A 13,337-nucleotide genomic window follows, 5' to 3' on the forward strand; every position below is an offset into this window, starting at 1 on the left:
AATGGAGAAAGAAAATGTGGTATATACATGCAGTGAAATACTATTCAGCCTTTAAAAAAGGGAAATTCTGAATAAAGACAAATACTGCATGCTTCCACTTATACGAGGTACCTAAAATAGTCAACTCATAAAACCAAAAAGTAGAGTGGTGGTGGCCAGAGGCTGCAGGGACTGCTGACTTCCTGTTTTATTTCTTGTTCCACAACTCTAATCCATGTCACCCCACTTCCCAATGCCAATTGACATCTTTTATTTTTTTTTATTATTATTTTTTTTGTGAGCAGTCATTTGATTTATAAAAAGATGTAACAAAATTTTAAATGACACAAAATATCATTTTCAAAACACCACCAAAAAGTGAGTGTATTTAATTGTTCTCAGCTCATAACAGCAAATGTGTGAGTGGAGCAATAACGCATGTTGTAGCATGTTTAATAAACCTGCAACAGAGAAAGTTGTTTGAAGGAAAGGAGAGAAACTTTGTCTTTTAAGTATTAGAACCGAGGGGCTCCATAATCATCTGGCATCCGCTCAATGTTGTACCTATGGTTAGAAATGTACATGATGGGAACTCCAGGGATCTTCCTGATTCTTCTCTTAAGGTCCCGGTCAACTGTGGCCACAATATAGCACTTGTGCTGAGTTACTCTCTGTACTAAGCAGTCATCTGCATAGGTTCCTTTGTGTGTGCATGGTAATCGTTCAAGTCTTGGATCCTTGGCGATCCTTAGAGCCACTCAATACTTCTGCCCCAATTTCTCAATTTCTGCCATAACACAGTCAGTTATACAAGGGATACACTTGGCATAGAGACAATCCATCATTGACTGCACTAAGTCCAGTTTGGCCTTAATGGAAAAGTTGATAAAGTTGGTATCAACCAGGATGTGGTAAGGTGGGCCTAGCTGTGTGTTATATTGAAAGAATAAGCAGGAGGGGTGTTGGGGGACTTCTCTTTCTTTGAGTGCACTGGGATCTTTCTTTTCTTTCTTTTTAGGTTTTAATCTATCCTTTTCTTTAAGCCTCTGATCTCTGAGACTAAGCATTCGCTTCATGGTCGCATACTTCCTTGTTTTCTTTTGCTTCCCCATGTTCACGCCGCACTCTTGCTTCTTCCACCCCAATTGACATCTTTTAGATGTACATTTTGGGTTGGTGCCTCCGGACATTTATAGTAAAAACTAGAGGCCCGGTGCACGAAATTCGTGCATGGGGGGGTGTTGTCCCTCAGCCCAGCCTGCACCCTCTCCAATCTGGGACCCTCTCACAATCCAGGACTGCTGGCTCCCAACTGCTTGCCTGCCTGCCTTCCTGATTGCCCCTAACCACTTCTGCCTGCCAGCCTGATCACCTCCTAACCACACCCCTGACAGCCTGATTGATGCCTGACTGCTCCCCTGCCAGCCTGATTGCCCCTAACTACCCTCCCCTGCAGGCCTGGCCCCCCCCCCCCAACTGCCCTCCCCTGCAGGCCTGGTCACCCCTAACTGCCCTCCCCTGCAGGCCTGGTCACCCCTAACTGCCCTCCCCTGCAGGCTTGATCACCCCCAACTGCCCTCCCTTGCAGGCCTGGTCCCTCCCAACTGCCCTCCCCTGCTAGCCTGGTCCCTCCCAACTGCCCTTCCTTGCAGACCTGGTCCCTCCCAACTGCCCTCCGCTGCTGGCCATCTTGTGTCCACATGGGGGCAGCCATCTTGTGTGTTGGAGTGGCTCAATTTGCATATTACTCTTTTATTAGATAGGATAGAGGCCTGGTGCACGGGTGGGGGCCAGCTCGTTTCCCCTGAATGGTGTCCCAGATCAGGGTGGGGGTTCCCTTGGGGCATGGGCAGCCTGGGTGAGGGGCCTGTGGTGGTTTGCAGGCTGGCCATGCCCCCCTGGCGACCCAAGCAGAGGCCCTGGTATCTGGGGTTTATCTTCTATAATTGAAACTTTGTAGCCTTAAGTGGAGGCCAAGGCAGGCCAGGGCTGTGGAAACTTGGCTTCCTCCATTGCCGGGGGCAACTCAAGCCTCCTGCTCTCTCCAGCTAGAAACTTGGCTTCCTCCATCGCCGGGGGCAACTCAAGCCTCCTGCTCTCTCTGTGGCCGCAGACATATTGGTTAATTTGCATACTCACTCCTGATTGGCTGGTGGGTGTAGTGATGGTTAATTTGTCTATTACTCTTTTATTAGATAGCATAGTTTAGTACTGAGCATAAGCTATTCAGCTATCCCCAGAATTCCTGCATTCATCAATTATTTATACCTTACAAATACTAAGATCAAAGATGAAGAAAAGTTAGATAGTTCAGCCTGACAGGAGGCTTGGGGAACCTACTAGGAACAAAATAATTTTGAGCCTCAAGTGGGGAAAAATGAGCTTCCTAATTCAGTTATATTTTATTTAAACAAGCCAAAGATTATTACTTTGCCCCTCAGTAGTTAAAAAATAAATTATGATGAACTTATAATTTATATAGTATATTTTAGTCTTTTAATATGTTATTGGAATTTTAAAAAAAACTATTATATATTGAGATATTTGCCACCCTTCACCCCTCATTTTAGTTTAAATATAAAACGTGATAAAATATACTAAATTATCAGTTTACATGAACATCCTTGCACATATATATTTTTTAAAAGGCTTTATTTTTAAAGTAATTTTACATTTACAGAAAAATTAAGATAGTACAGAGCTGTCATGTACCTGGCAACAGTTTCACCAATTACTAACATCCTACAGTGGTATGGTGTATTTGTTACATTTAATAAACCAGTATTAATACATTATTAACTAAAATCTGTATTTGCATTTCAATTATAATTACATAAAGTCAAAACAAAACTCCTTATTTTGCTAGAAACCTACAAATTAAAATATATGTTGACAATACATCAGAGTAATTGCCTATGCAGCTATGAGATAGGAAGTAAGAAATGTGACTAAAAGGGAATAAACAAATAAATGAAATAAGAGCTTTTTAGGAGCACATAGCTGGTTACAAACTGAAAAGTACAATGAACTAACTCAGGTATATTAAAAAAGGAAGAGGTTGAAGTGAAAATGACTTTAGGATAAAGGACTGTCATACTTATTTAGCTGTTAAGTCCCACAGGAAAAGGGAATGAAATTTAGGTTATGAATTATCATATTAGTGGGCATGTCCATTTCCCCCATCTTCTTCCCCCCTCTCCGCCCCCATGCTGCATTATCTTTAATTAAGTACAAAGACTCTTCTAATGTCACGTCAGCTCATTTCACCAACTGTTTGGCCGCCAGTCTCTTGTCTCTCTCTTCAGCAATGGTGAGGCGAATACCCTTTCCACGGGGAAGGGAAATCCATGGTTTGTTGCCTTTGCCGATAACAAAAATGTTGGAGAGCCGGGTGGCAAAGCTATTACCAGTGGTATCTTTGACATGAACTACGTCAAAAGAACCAGGGTGTTTCTCTCTGTTGGTGATCACACCAATTCTTCCCAGGTTGGCACCTCCAGTGATCATACATAGGTTACCGGTGTCAAACTTGATGAAATCGGTAATTTTGCCAGATTCCAAATCAATCTGAATGGTGTCGTTCACCTTGATGAGGGGATCAGGGTAGCGGATGGTACGAGCATCATGGGTCACCAGATGAGGGATTCCCTTTGTGCCCACAAAGATCTTCCTCACTTTGCACAGCTTGTACTTGGCCTCCTCAGGTGTTATACGATGAACAGCAAAGCGACCCTTGGTGTCATAGACCAGACGGAAATTCTCTCCTGTCTTATCAATGCTGATGACATCCATAAAACCAGCAGGGTAGGTTACATCGGTTCGGACCTTGCCATCGATCTTAATGAACCGCTGCATGCAGATTTTCTTTACTTCATCTCCTGTTAGGGCATACTTAAGTCTGTTTCTTAGGAAAATGATGAGAGGGAGACATTCTCTCAGCTTGTGGGGACCGGTAGATGGACGAGGAGCAAATACACCGGTCAGTTTATCCAGCATCCAATGCTTTGGAGCTGCTACACGCTTCAGATGCTTCTTGGGACCACGAGCCATGGCTGTGCTAGGCACGGAAAGAGGACTCTCTTCTCGCTTAAAAGTAAAAAAAATCACAAGTGGTCAAATATATGGTAACAGAAGACTAGACTTTGGGGGGTGAGCACACAACAGAACATACAAATGATGGATTATAAAATTGTACACCTAAAATATATACAATGTTATTAACCCATGTTATCCCAATACATTTAATTTTTAAAAAAGAGTAAAGAATCACAGAATCTAGAGTTGTAAAGGCCTTAGATCTTTGCATCTTCTGGAAGCAAGTTAATGTGTTAGGAAGACTGAAGAATTTACAATCAGGTAGACCTGGGTACTTACTAGCTAGAGGACTGCATGATCACTAAACCTCTCAGGTCCTTAAAGTACTCACCTATAAGAGGAGGGTATATATATACCTTGCAGGGAAGGTTTGGAAATACACAGAATAGTAACGATAGTGTCTGGAATATATTTGACTCTCAATAAGCGGAAGCTATTATATACTCCAATTTCCCCACTTCACAGAGAAAGAAATAGAGGCTACTATCTCATGGAAGTTAGAGGCACACCCAGGAACATTTTCAAGTGTATATACCTAAGAGTGGAATTGGAGGCATGACTTTAGGATTAATTCCTAGAAGTAGGATTGATGTGTCAAAAAGTTAATAAATGTAAAGTTTTGTTAGAGATTGACAAATTTCCCCTCCAAAATGACTGAACATGTTTGTATTTCTACCAGCAATTTATGAGTGCCTCATACATTCTTTTAAAAGAGAAGTGATGTCTCTAGAGCACTAAAACTTTAAAAACCATGTTGAGCAAGATGATCCATGAAAACAGGTGTGACTAAGGACTAGACTAGTTCTACCAGCACATAATCTTCATTAGGAACTGGGTGAGGACCAAGAAACTCATTTAGTACCTAGCAGCTATTCAATTGTAAAGCCTTCTTTCTAAGAGATTGATTTCTTTATATGTGAGGAAAGATTTACTTTGTATGAAGTGCATGGCATGGAAGAGGAGGGTGACCTAGATATGTGGCTTTGCATATATGGATCCTCATTGTGGAGGGTATAATGAAGTAGAGGTTGCCTCCCCAGCATCTATCCCACTTCCCCCAACTACTCTTATTTTGTTGTTCTCACTGTCATTTACTGTTATCTACTGCTTTCCACAAAGCCTATAACCTTTGAAAAAACATACATCTACCCCTTGGCCTAAGGCTGAGAATTGGCTCAGGCTTCAGCTAACCAGCCCAGTTATTCCCCGATTGTTTAATGTTTCAAGTATGGGCACATAGTCCCATGAGGGCAAAGGTAAAAAATAAGAAGCTGTCTAGAGAAAAAAGAAACTAGGCACCTGTGTAATTGATCCTCTCAATTAAACTAACCTTTAAGCTGTCTTACCTCAAAGTTCCAGCTTTCTGACCCAATAAATTCGATTTATTACTTATATCAATAAGAGCTAGGTGTTTTGTTACTTGCAACCAAAAATACTCTAATTTGTATGATGAGCAACGTTAGTATTACTCACAAGACATATTTTATAAGCTCATTCTATTCCCTAGGCTTTTAAAAGAATAGATGGGTGAAAAATAGGTTATCTCTACATAAAGCTTTTTCATTGCAGAAAACAGTTTGTTCTGCTAGTAATGGCTGATGCTACTAGTTTAAATTCTTACCTTTTAGAACCCCAGAAAAACATTATTGTTACCAGGTTTAAATTTCTAGTTCAAATAAAAAATTTAGATCCAAACCTTTATCAAGCAATTTTAACACGGCATAAAAAGTTTTTAGATCAGAATAAGAGGCATGTACATCTATTTTGCCACAATTTTAAAATATAGTCTTCCTGTCTGTCTCAATTATAGTCAGGTCTATGCTTCTCAGAGCTTCTGCTTTGTTCACTCAAAATGTTTAATTTATCCTGTTACAGACTGTGTAGTGTGGATTATCAAGAACTGTAAAGAGCCTGCAAGTGGACAAGTTAGCCTTACTCATAGCAATAGCAACATCCAGAACATCAGTATTTCCTTGCACGGGTTACTAGAGTCCCTGCAACCATAGGGCAATGGGAAAAGGGTAAGGGAACACTTGCAGATGAAGTGGGTGGCATTACAGGAGGGGAAGCTTCAGCTCAGGAAACCCAAATCTACATTAATAAAAGAGAAACATGCAAATTAACCATCACTCCGCTATGTTAAGCTACGCCCACCAGCCAATTAGGAGCAAGTATGCAAATTAACCCAACCAAGATGGCGGCCAGCCACGGAGCTGGAGCAAGCAGGAAGCTTGGGTTGCCCCGGCAATGGAGAAAACCAAGCTTCCCGCCAGCTCTGGCCTCCGCTCAAGGCTACAAAGTTTCAATTGTAGAAGATAAATAAATCCCAACAAAAATGGCGGTGGCCATGGAGCTGGAGCAAGCAGGAGGCTTGGGTTGCCCCCGGCGATGGAGGAAGCCAAGCTTCCCGCCCGCCCTGGCCTCCACTCAAGACTACCAAGTTTCAATTATAGAAGATAAATAAGGGAGGATCCAAGATGGCGGCGTAGGTAAACACCTAAACTGCTGCCTCGAACAACAATTTCAAAATTACAACTAAAAGACAAAACGTCTATCACCTAGAACCATGGGAAAGCTGGCTGAGTGGAAGTTCTACAACTAGAAGGAAAGAGAAAAGAGCATTGAGATGTGCACAAGCACTGAAAAGCTGAGGTACAGAGGCGCAAGTACTGGGCTGGCGGCAGGCGACGGGGAGTGCTGCTTTTTTCAACCCGAAGGGAGACAAGCTCCCTATTACTCCGAACTCCAGTCTCTGGGGAGACGTGGGGGACCCAAACTCCTACAGGGAGAAGCTGGACTGTCTGCCATCGGGTCGGAAAGTGAGGGTGGCTGGCTTGCAGGGCTGCACGCAGGAATAATTGTTTACTGCGCTGGGGCGCGGGGCGCGGTCGGAGACGCAGAGCCGGCTTACTGGCAGCCATCACTGTTTGCCATGCCCTAGCCTAGTGACGCCCTGAGACCCCGTCCTGCACAACCTACAAACCCACCCAAGCTCCAAGCAGCCGCTTTAGCATATAAATGGCCTGCCCTATTCGCAGCTTAACCTAGCAAACTTGCAGCCCGGGTCAGACAGCTCCAAAACCTCCAAACCCCAAGCAGAGGAGAAAAACTGTAGTTCTCACTGTAGCGCCTGCTGGGTGGCCTCAGACAGTAGCTGACCTGCACCCCATTGGAGATCCAGAAGCCAGTGTACCTAGTGGTCAGTGTGAGACACCAGATTTCAACTCCTCACATCCATAAGTGACACATTCAAGAGGCAGACTCAGTGAGCACCAAAGCCCCACAGAAACAAGTCCTGCACCATAAGCGTATCTCCAGCGCAGCAGTTCTTCCATTATAGACACAGTGGGTCCTCACAGCCAATTGGCCTGGAGGTCAATTCCTCCCAGTGTACCAATAGCAATCAAGGCTTAACTACATCAAGACTTTGCACTCAGCCCACTAAGGGGTGCACCAGGAGCGTCCACCTCAGGTGATTAAGGAGGCTGAGCTACTGGCCCCTATAGGCCGCCTACCACATAAAGCCACTCCATCAACACAGGCAAGCAGCAAAATGCAGAGACAAAGAAAATGTCACGAATGAAAGAAATGAAGGAAAGCAAACTACTGGACGACATAAAGTTCAGAACCACATTTATAAGGTTACTCAAGAATCTTCTAAAAACCACTGAGAAACTTGATGAGACCTCCAAGGAGCTTAGTGAAACCTTCAAGGACCTTAATGAGAATGCCAAAAAATGGAAAAGAACCAGTCAGAAATTAAGCATACACTGTCTGAAATAAAGAATATACAGAAATTCAACTGTAGATCAAAGGACCCCAAGAATCAAACCAAAGATCTGAAATATGAGGAAACAAAAAACACCCAACCAGAAAAACAAAAAGAAAAAAGAATCCAAAAATATGAAGATAGTGTAAGGAGCCTCTGGGACAATTTTAAGCGTACCAACATCCGAATTTTTGGGGTGCCAGGAGAAGAGAGCAAAATATTGAAAACCTATTAGAAGAAATAATGACAAAAAACTTTCCCTACCTGGTCAAAGAAATGGACTTACAAGTCCAGGAAGCGCACAGAACCCCATACAAGAGGAATCCAAAGAGGACCACACATCATAATTAAAATGCCAAGGGCAAAAGACAAAGAGAGAATCTTGAAAGCAGCAAGAGAAAAATGGTTAGTTACCTACAAGGGAGTACCCATACAACTGTCAACTGATTTCTCAACAGAAACTATGAGTGGCAAGAAATATTCAAAGTGATGAACAGCAAGAACCTACAACCAAGATTACTCTACCCAGCAAAGCTATCATTCAGAGTTGAAGGTCAGATAAAGAGCTTCACAGATAAGAAAAAGCTAAAGGATTTCACCACCACCAAACCAGGATTACATGAAATGCTGAAGGGTATTCTTTAAGAGGAAGAAGAAAAAGGTAAAGATAAAAATTATGAACAACAAAATGACATCAAATACATACCTACCAACAAGTGAATCTAAAAATCATGTGAATAAAAAATCTGAAGTACAGATGGACTGGTGAATATAATAGAATCAGGGACATAGAAAGGGAGTGGACTGACAATTCTCAGGGGGAAAGGGGTGTGAGGGGTTCGGGAAGAGATTGGACAAAAATCTTACACCTATAGATGAAGACAGTGGCGGGGGGTAAGGGTATGGGGTGGGGTGGGGTGAGGAAACAGGTGGAGGGGAGCTATGGGGGAAAAAAAAGAGGAACACCTGTAATAATCTGAACAATAAAGATTTATTTAAAAAAAAAAAAAAGAAGATAAATAAATCCTAGATACTTGCCTCCAGCCGGCCTTGGCCTCCACTCAAGGCGGCGCTGAAAAAAAGAAAAAGAAAAAAAGGAGGGGCTGGGACCTTGGGTCGCCAGGGGGTGATCAGGTCAGGATGGGACGGCAGGGGCCGTTGGGGGTAAGCAGACCAGCAGGGAGGCCAGTTGGGGGTGAGCAGGCTGTCAGTAGGGGTCAGTTGGAGGTGATCAGGACAGCGGGCGGGGGGGAGGGGGGGGGGAGAGCAGTTTGGAGTGAGCAGGCCAGCAGGGGGGCAGTTGAGGGTGAGCAGGTCAGTGGGGAGGGGAGGTGGGAGCAAGCAGGCCAGCAGGTGGGGCAGTTGGGGATGATCAGGCTGGCGGGAGGGGGGCAGTTGGGGGCGAGCAGGCCGGCAGGCAGAGTGGTTAGGGGCAATGAGGCAGGTAGGTGAGTGGCTGGAGCCAGCAGTCCTGGATTGTGAGAGGGATGTCTGACTGCCGGTTTAGGCCCGATCCCTGTAAACCAGCAGTAGGACATCCTTCGAGGGGTCCCAGATTGCAGAGGGTGCAGGCCAGGCTGAGGAACCACCTCCCCCCGCCCGTGCATGAATTTCGTGCACCGGGCCACTAGTATTTTATAATGGGCAGTAGAGGCATGACTTTGCTTTGTTTACTATACAAACTGACACCGTGTGTTATAAACAAAGACAGACTTCGCTGTTCTAAGACAGGAAATCCAGGATCCTACCCAGTTCTAAAAGGATTTTAGCCTGCTTAAGTCATCACCATCATCAATACCATCAGAATTGGATTAATATTTATGGACTTGCTTGGGGGAGCAAATAATACAATTTGGCACATTTTGAATATTTCTGTGTTTTGTTTTGTGTGTTTTTACAGATTCAGAATTCTGCTTCTATGTGTGGCAGTGGGTGGGGAGAAGGAAGAGTAGGTGAGTGTTGATGCTGGGACTGTGCCAGCTTGTCCACTCTGCCTTCCACCACAACCCACTGATCCTTCCCCTCTTTCCAAGGGCCTTTCCTTCCTAACCATATACAGTATTCTCCTTGGAATTGCAATAAAAAGTTTTGTCCCCATATTCTTAGAATATTTGAGTATGTAGAGAAGTTGTAGCACCCTTTATGGTTAGCCACCTGGATAACTACCTGATGGGCTCATCTCTTAATCTGGCCTTAAGCACTGCCATTATAGTGAACAGGAGATATATACTGAGTATATATTGAATCTCTGGCACTATATTAAGTGATGATCTAAGAAATAAACTAAATTAGAAAGGGTATCTATATTTTGTGCTAGCTGTTTTAAGTACATTATTTCATTTAGCCCATTACAGCACTTTGTGTTAACTAAGGTCCAGGGTGATAAGTAACATGTACCATGGTGATAAGTAACAGAACCATGTTGAAAATTCTAGCTGCATTTGACATCAAAATCCAAGGTGAGTTCAGAAAATTCATCTTGGAATTCAAGAAGACTGTAACTTAGGGGGGGGGGGGAAGCTCTGTGCAATGAGAAAAAAAGTGCTAATATATGCTAAGTATTAAATGTGATTACAGATAATGAGTGCTGCAGGAAAATATCCTTAATTAAAATAATTACTGCCATACTCTATATATGAAACCTACTGCTCCATGTACTAGAATGGATCAAGAACCATTTTTAGATGGGTAACATTAGTAGATTACTTGACTTTAACTTAAGTCTTGGATTTCTACTACCTTGCTTTCTTCTTCAGAGAAAAAAACATAAGCCCTCAGATTAGAACCTCCTCAACCTTTCTGAGCTACCTACTCTAAAACTTAGCTGCATCTGTACCCATTCTTTTTTTTTTAATATAGTTTTATTGATTTCAGAGAGGAAGTTAGAGGGAGAGAAAGAAATGTCAATGATGAGAGAGAATCATTGATTGGCTGCCTCTTGCACGCCCCTCACTGGGAATGAAGCCCACAACCCAGACATGTGCCCTTGACTGGAATTAAACCTGAGACCTTTCAGTCCGCAGGCAGACACTCTGTCCACTAAGCCAAACCAGCTAGGGCTGCAGCTATTCTTGACTCCTTGTCTCTGCTAGGGGTGGACAAGACACCCTCCCCTAACTAAAGCTGATTTTTATACCTACACCCTCCTTCCTCTTCAGATCCCGACTCCAAGTATCCTGCTCAGATGGTGGTTTGTTTAATATACTCTTACTGATTTCAGAGAGGAAGGGAAAGGGAGAGAGATAGAAATCAATAATGAGATCATTAATTGGCTGCCTCCTGCACGCCCCCTAACTGGGGATCCGGCCTGCAACCGAAGTATGTGCCCTAGACCAGAATCCAAGCCCGGGACCCTTCAGTCCGCAGGCCAATGTTCTATCCACTGAGCCAAACTGGCTAGTGCCAGATGGTGTTTTTAACCCTTAAGTCTCCATGCCTATCAGCATTTAAACATGCCCCAGGCTTTGCCTTCTTAAAAGACTCTTCCCTCATCCTATATACAGAGGTGGGCAAAAATAGGTTTGCAGTTGTTCTAATGGGGAAGACATGCAGGTTAATAGCTTTATTAATACATAATAGCACAAGAATCAACTGTTTCATGTACTCACAACTATAAACCTCCTTTTGCCAATCCCTGTATTTTTCTAGATCTTATGTTACCTCCTTCCTTCATAACCAAGTTTTTTCTTTTTGAGGAACTGTCCGTATTCATTTCACATTAATGTGTTGACTCACTACAACCTGGTCAACAGAGTAATGTGGGCCAAAGTTGCGCCTCCATTTCCTCCTTCATAAAACGGGGATAACAACAGTACCTGCCTCATAGGGCTGTGGGGGCTCAACGGGTTATTATATCTAAAGTAGTTAGGACCTTGCCTGGAAGATACCAAGCACTGTAAGTGTTAACGATCAGTACCACTATAAACATTATTATTTTTTCTAATCCTCACCCAAGGATATTTTTCCATTGATTTTTAGAGCAAGTGGAAGAAAGAGGAAAAGACAGAAATATTGATGTGAGAGAAATACATGGATGGTTGCATCCGGCAAGCGCCCTGGCCAGGACCAGGCGGGGGAGGAGCCTGCAACCGAGGTACACGCCCTTGACCGGAATCCAATCCGGGACCTTTCAGTCCGCGGCCGACGCTCCGTTGAGCCAAACCGGCTAGGTCCTAAACATTTAATTACACACCGACAAATGTAAGGATAAGACAACAGATACAGCCGTTGTAAAGTAAAAACACATTCCGGCAAGTCAACTGGTTGTAAACTCCGTTCAGGCACGTCTCTTACTCTGTTGTATCCCCAGAACGTGGCGCAAGGCCTCACATGCGGTAAAAACGCCATATCCGTCTTTCTGTGTCTATCTACTTAAATGTCTATCTTAACGAATAAACACTTGATAACCAATAGTACTAAAATTCTATCTCCAAAATAACTGGATAAATATGCAGGCTCGGTATACTTTGAAAATTATTTTAAATTTAGCGTCCTTTTTTCTCAGAATTCACTACGAATCACATACGCAGGCAGCTAGAGGCTTTTAACCCAAGAATAGACCAAAAAATGCCTGCTTACTCGGTAAATGGTTTGTTAGTAGTAAAAATAATACAAAGTACATGCTGTTAACTTTACCTAGTTAAAACGAAATGAAGTTTATGAAAAGAAAGTAGTCACCCGCCGTGCCTCGGTCTCCGACGCAATGGTGTCTCACGCAATAGTGTCTGACGCCCTCTGACCCCACCCCTTCTTGCGCACGTACACCTCCACCTCCTGCGCATGCCCACTTCTGCGCACACCCGCCTTCTGCGCATGCCCACTTCCTGCCGGCCGAGGGCGGGCGCAGCGCGCACGTTCGCGTCCGGGTCAACAGGTCAACGCTCCTGACTAGCGAACCCGGCGTCGCCCGCCGTAAATGGGACTGCTGGCGGGAAAGTTGAGTGCCTGATTCGCCGAGCATTCGGGGCGATGTGTAGTGACGTCCATAGGTCGGAGTCTGGGACGGAGGTGAGAGTCGTTTGGGTGGGAGCTAGAGGAAAAGTGGACATGGAGGACTGGCGCATGAGGGAGGCCGAAAGTCGGGGAGGTCAGGAGTGCGGCTGGGGGCCGGGCACACACCGGGCCTAGAGTCCCGCCATCTGTGTACCCCACCCCACCTTTGCACCCGCCCACCTGTTCATCTGCCTGCCTGTGTACCTGGAGCCGGCCCCGTGACGCGGAGTCTTCCAAACCCCGCGGTGTTAAGCGCCCGCTCGGAGCCTGAGGAAGTCACTTCCGTAGATACGAGACTTCCTGCGTGCACAGATGGGGGTAAAATTGGAGCTCTCTACTCTCCGGGATTATGGCTCAAATCTACCACAATTTAACGAGGCGTTCACTGGGTGGGAGAAACTTCGAAAAGGGAGGGGTCGCCAGTGGGAGCCGCTTCTCCAGAAATGGCGGTGTTTGAATCGTCCGTCTCCCTCGCTATCCCAGGTTACATTTCCAGCCTAAG

The 13,337-nt window shown here is 44.3% G+C and overlaps 2 protein-coding genes and 1 pseudogene across 6 annotated transcripts in view; 1 reads left to right on the forward strand and 2 right to left on the reverse strand.

Annotated features, from left to right (window-relative positions):
- Window positions 1–402: 402 nt before the first annotated feature.
- Window positions 403–1,111, reverse strand: LOC308246164 (rRNA-processing protein FCF1 homolog; annotated as a pseudogene). The gene has a single exon. The product of its transcript is annotated as an rRNA-processing protein FCF1 homolog (transcript).
- A 1,503-nt stretch (window positions 1,112–2,614) lies between these two features.
- Window positions 2,615–12,635, reverse strand: LOC308247355 (small ribosomal subunit protein eS4-like). Of its 4 annotated transcripts, none has more exons than XM_080666346.1 (3): window positions 12,521–12,589; window positions 8,882–8,915; window positions 2,615–4,065 (listed from the first exon to the last, which is right to left on the reverse strand). In XM_080666346.1, exon 3 carries the CDS (start codon window positions 4,027–4,029, stop codon window positions 3,238–3,240), a length of 792 nt encoding a protein of 263 aa, XP_080522472.1. In that variant the 5' UTR covers window positions 4,030–4,065; window positions 8,882–8,915; window positions 12,521–12,589; the 3' UTR covers window positions 2,615–3,237. The 4 variants fall into 4 exon arrangements, with proteins under 4 accessions (XP_080522472.1, XP_080522470.1, XP_080522471.1 ...); XM_080666344.1 differs by having other exon boundaries at window positions 12,479–12,581; XM_080666345.1 differs by lacking the exon at window positions 8,882–8,915 and having other exon boundaries at window positions 12,521–12,635.
- Window positions 12,636–12,657: 22 nt separating this feature from the next.
- XRCC2 (X-ray repair cross complementing 2) overlaps window positions 12,658–13,337 on the forward strand; it is a 32,656-nt gene continuing 31,976 nt past the window's right edge. Inside the window, exon 1 of the mRNA XM_080665059.1 lies at window positions 12,658–12,850. Coding sequence (XP_080521185.1) covers window positions 12,812–12,850 — 39 coding nt within the window. The 5' untranslated portion in view covers window positions 12,658–12,811. The remainder of the gene's footprint in view (window positions 12,851–13,337) is intronic.

This window comes from Plecotus auritus, assembly GCF_963455305.1.
Source record: "Plecotus auritus genome assembly, chromosome: 4".
NCBI lineage: Eukaryota > Metazoa > Chordata > Mammalia > Chiroptera > Vespertilionidae > Plecotus > Plecotus auritus.

Excerpts from the sequence above, each read along its gene's own strand:
- LOC308247355 (XM_080666345.1), bottom strand. The coding sequence starts at position 4,029 with ATGGCTCGTGGTCCCAAGAAGCATCTGAAGCGTGTAGCAGCTCCAAAG.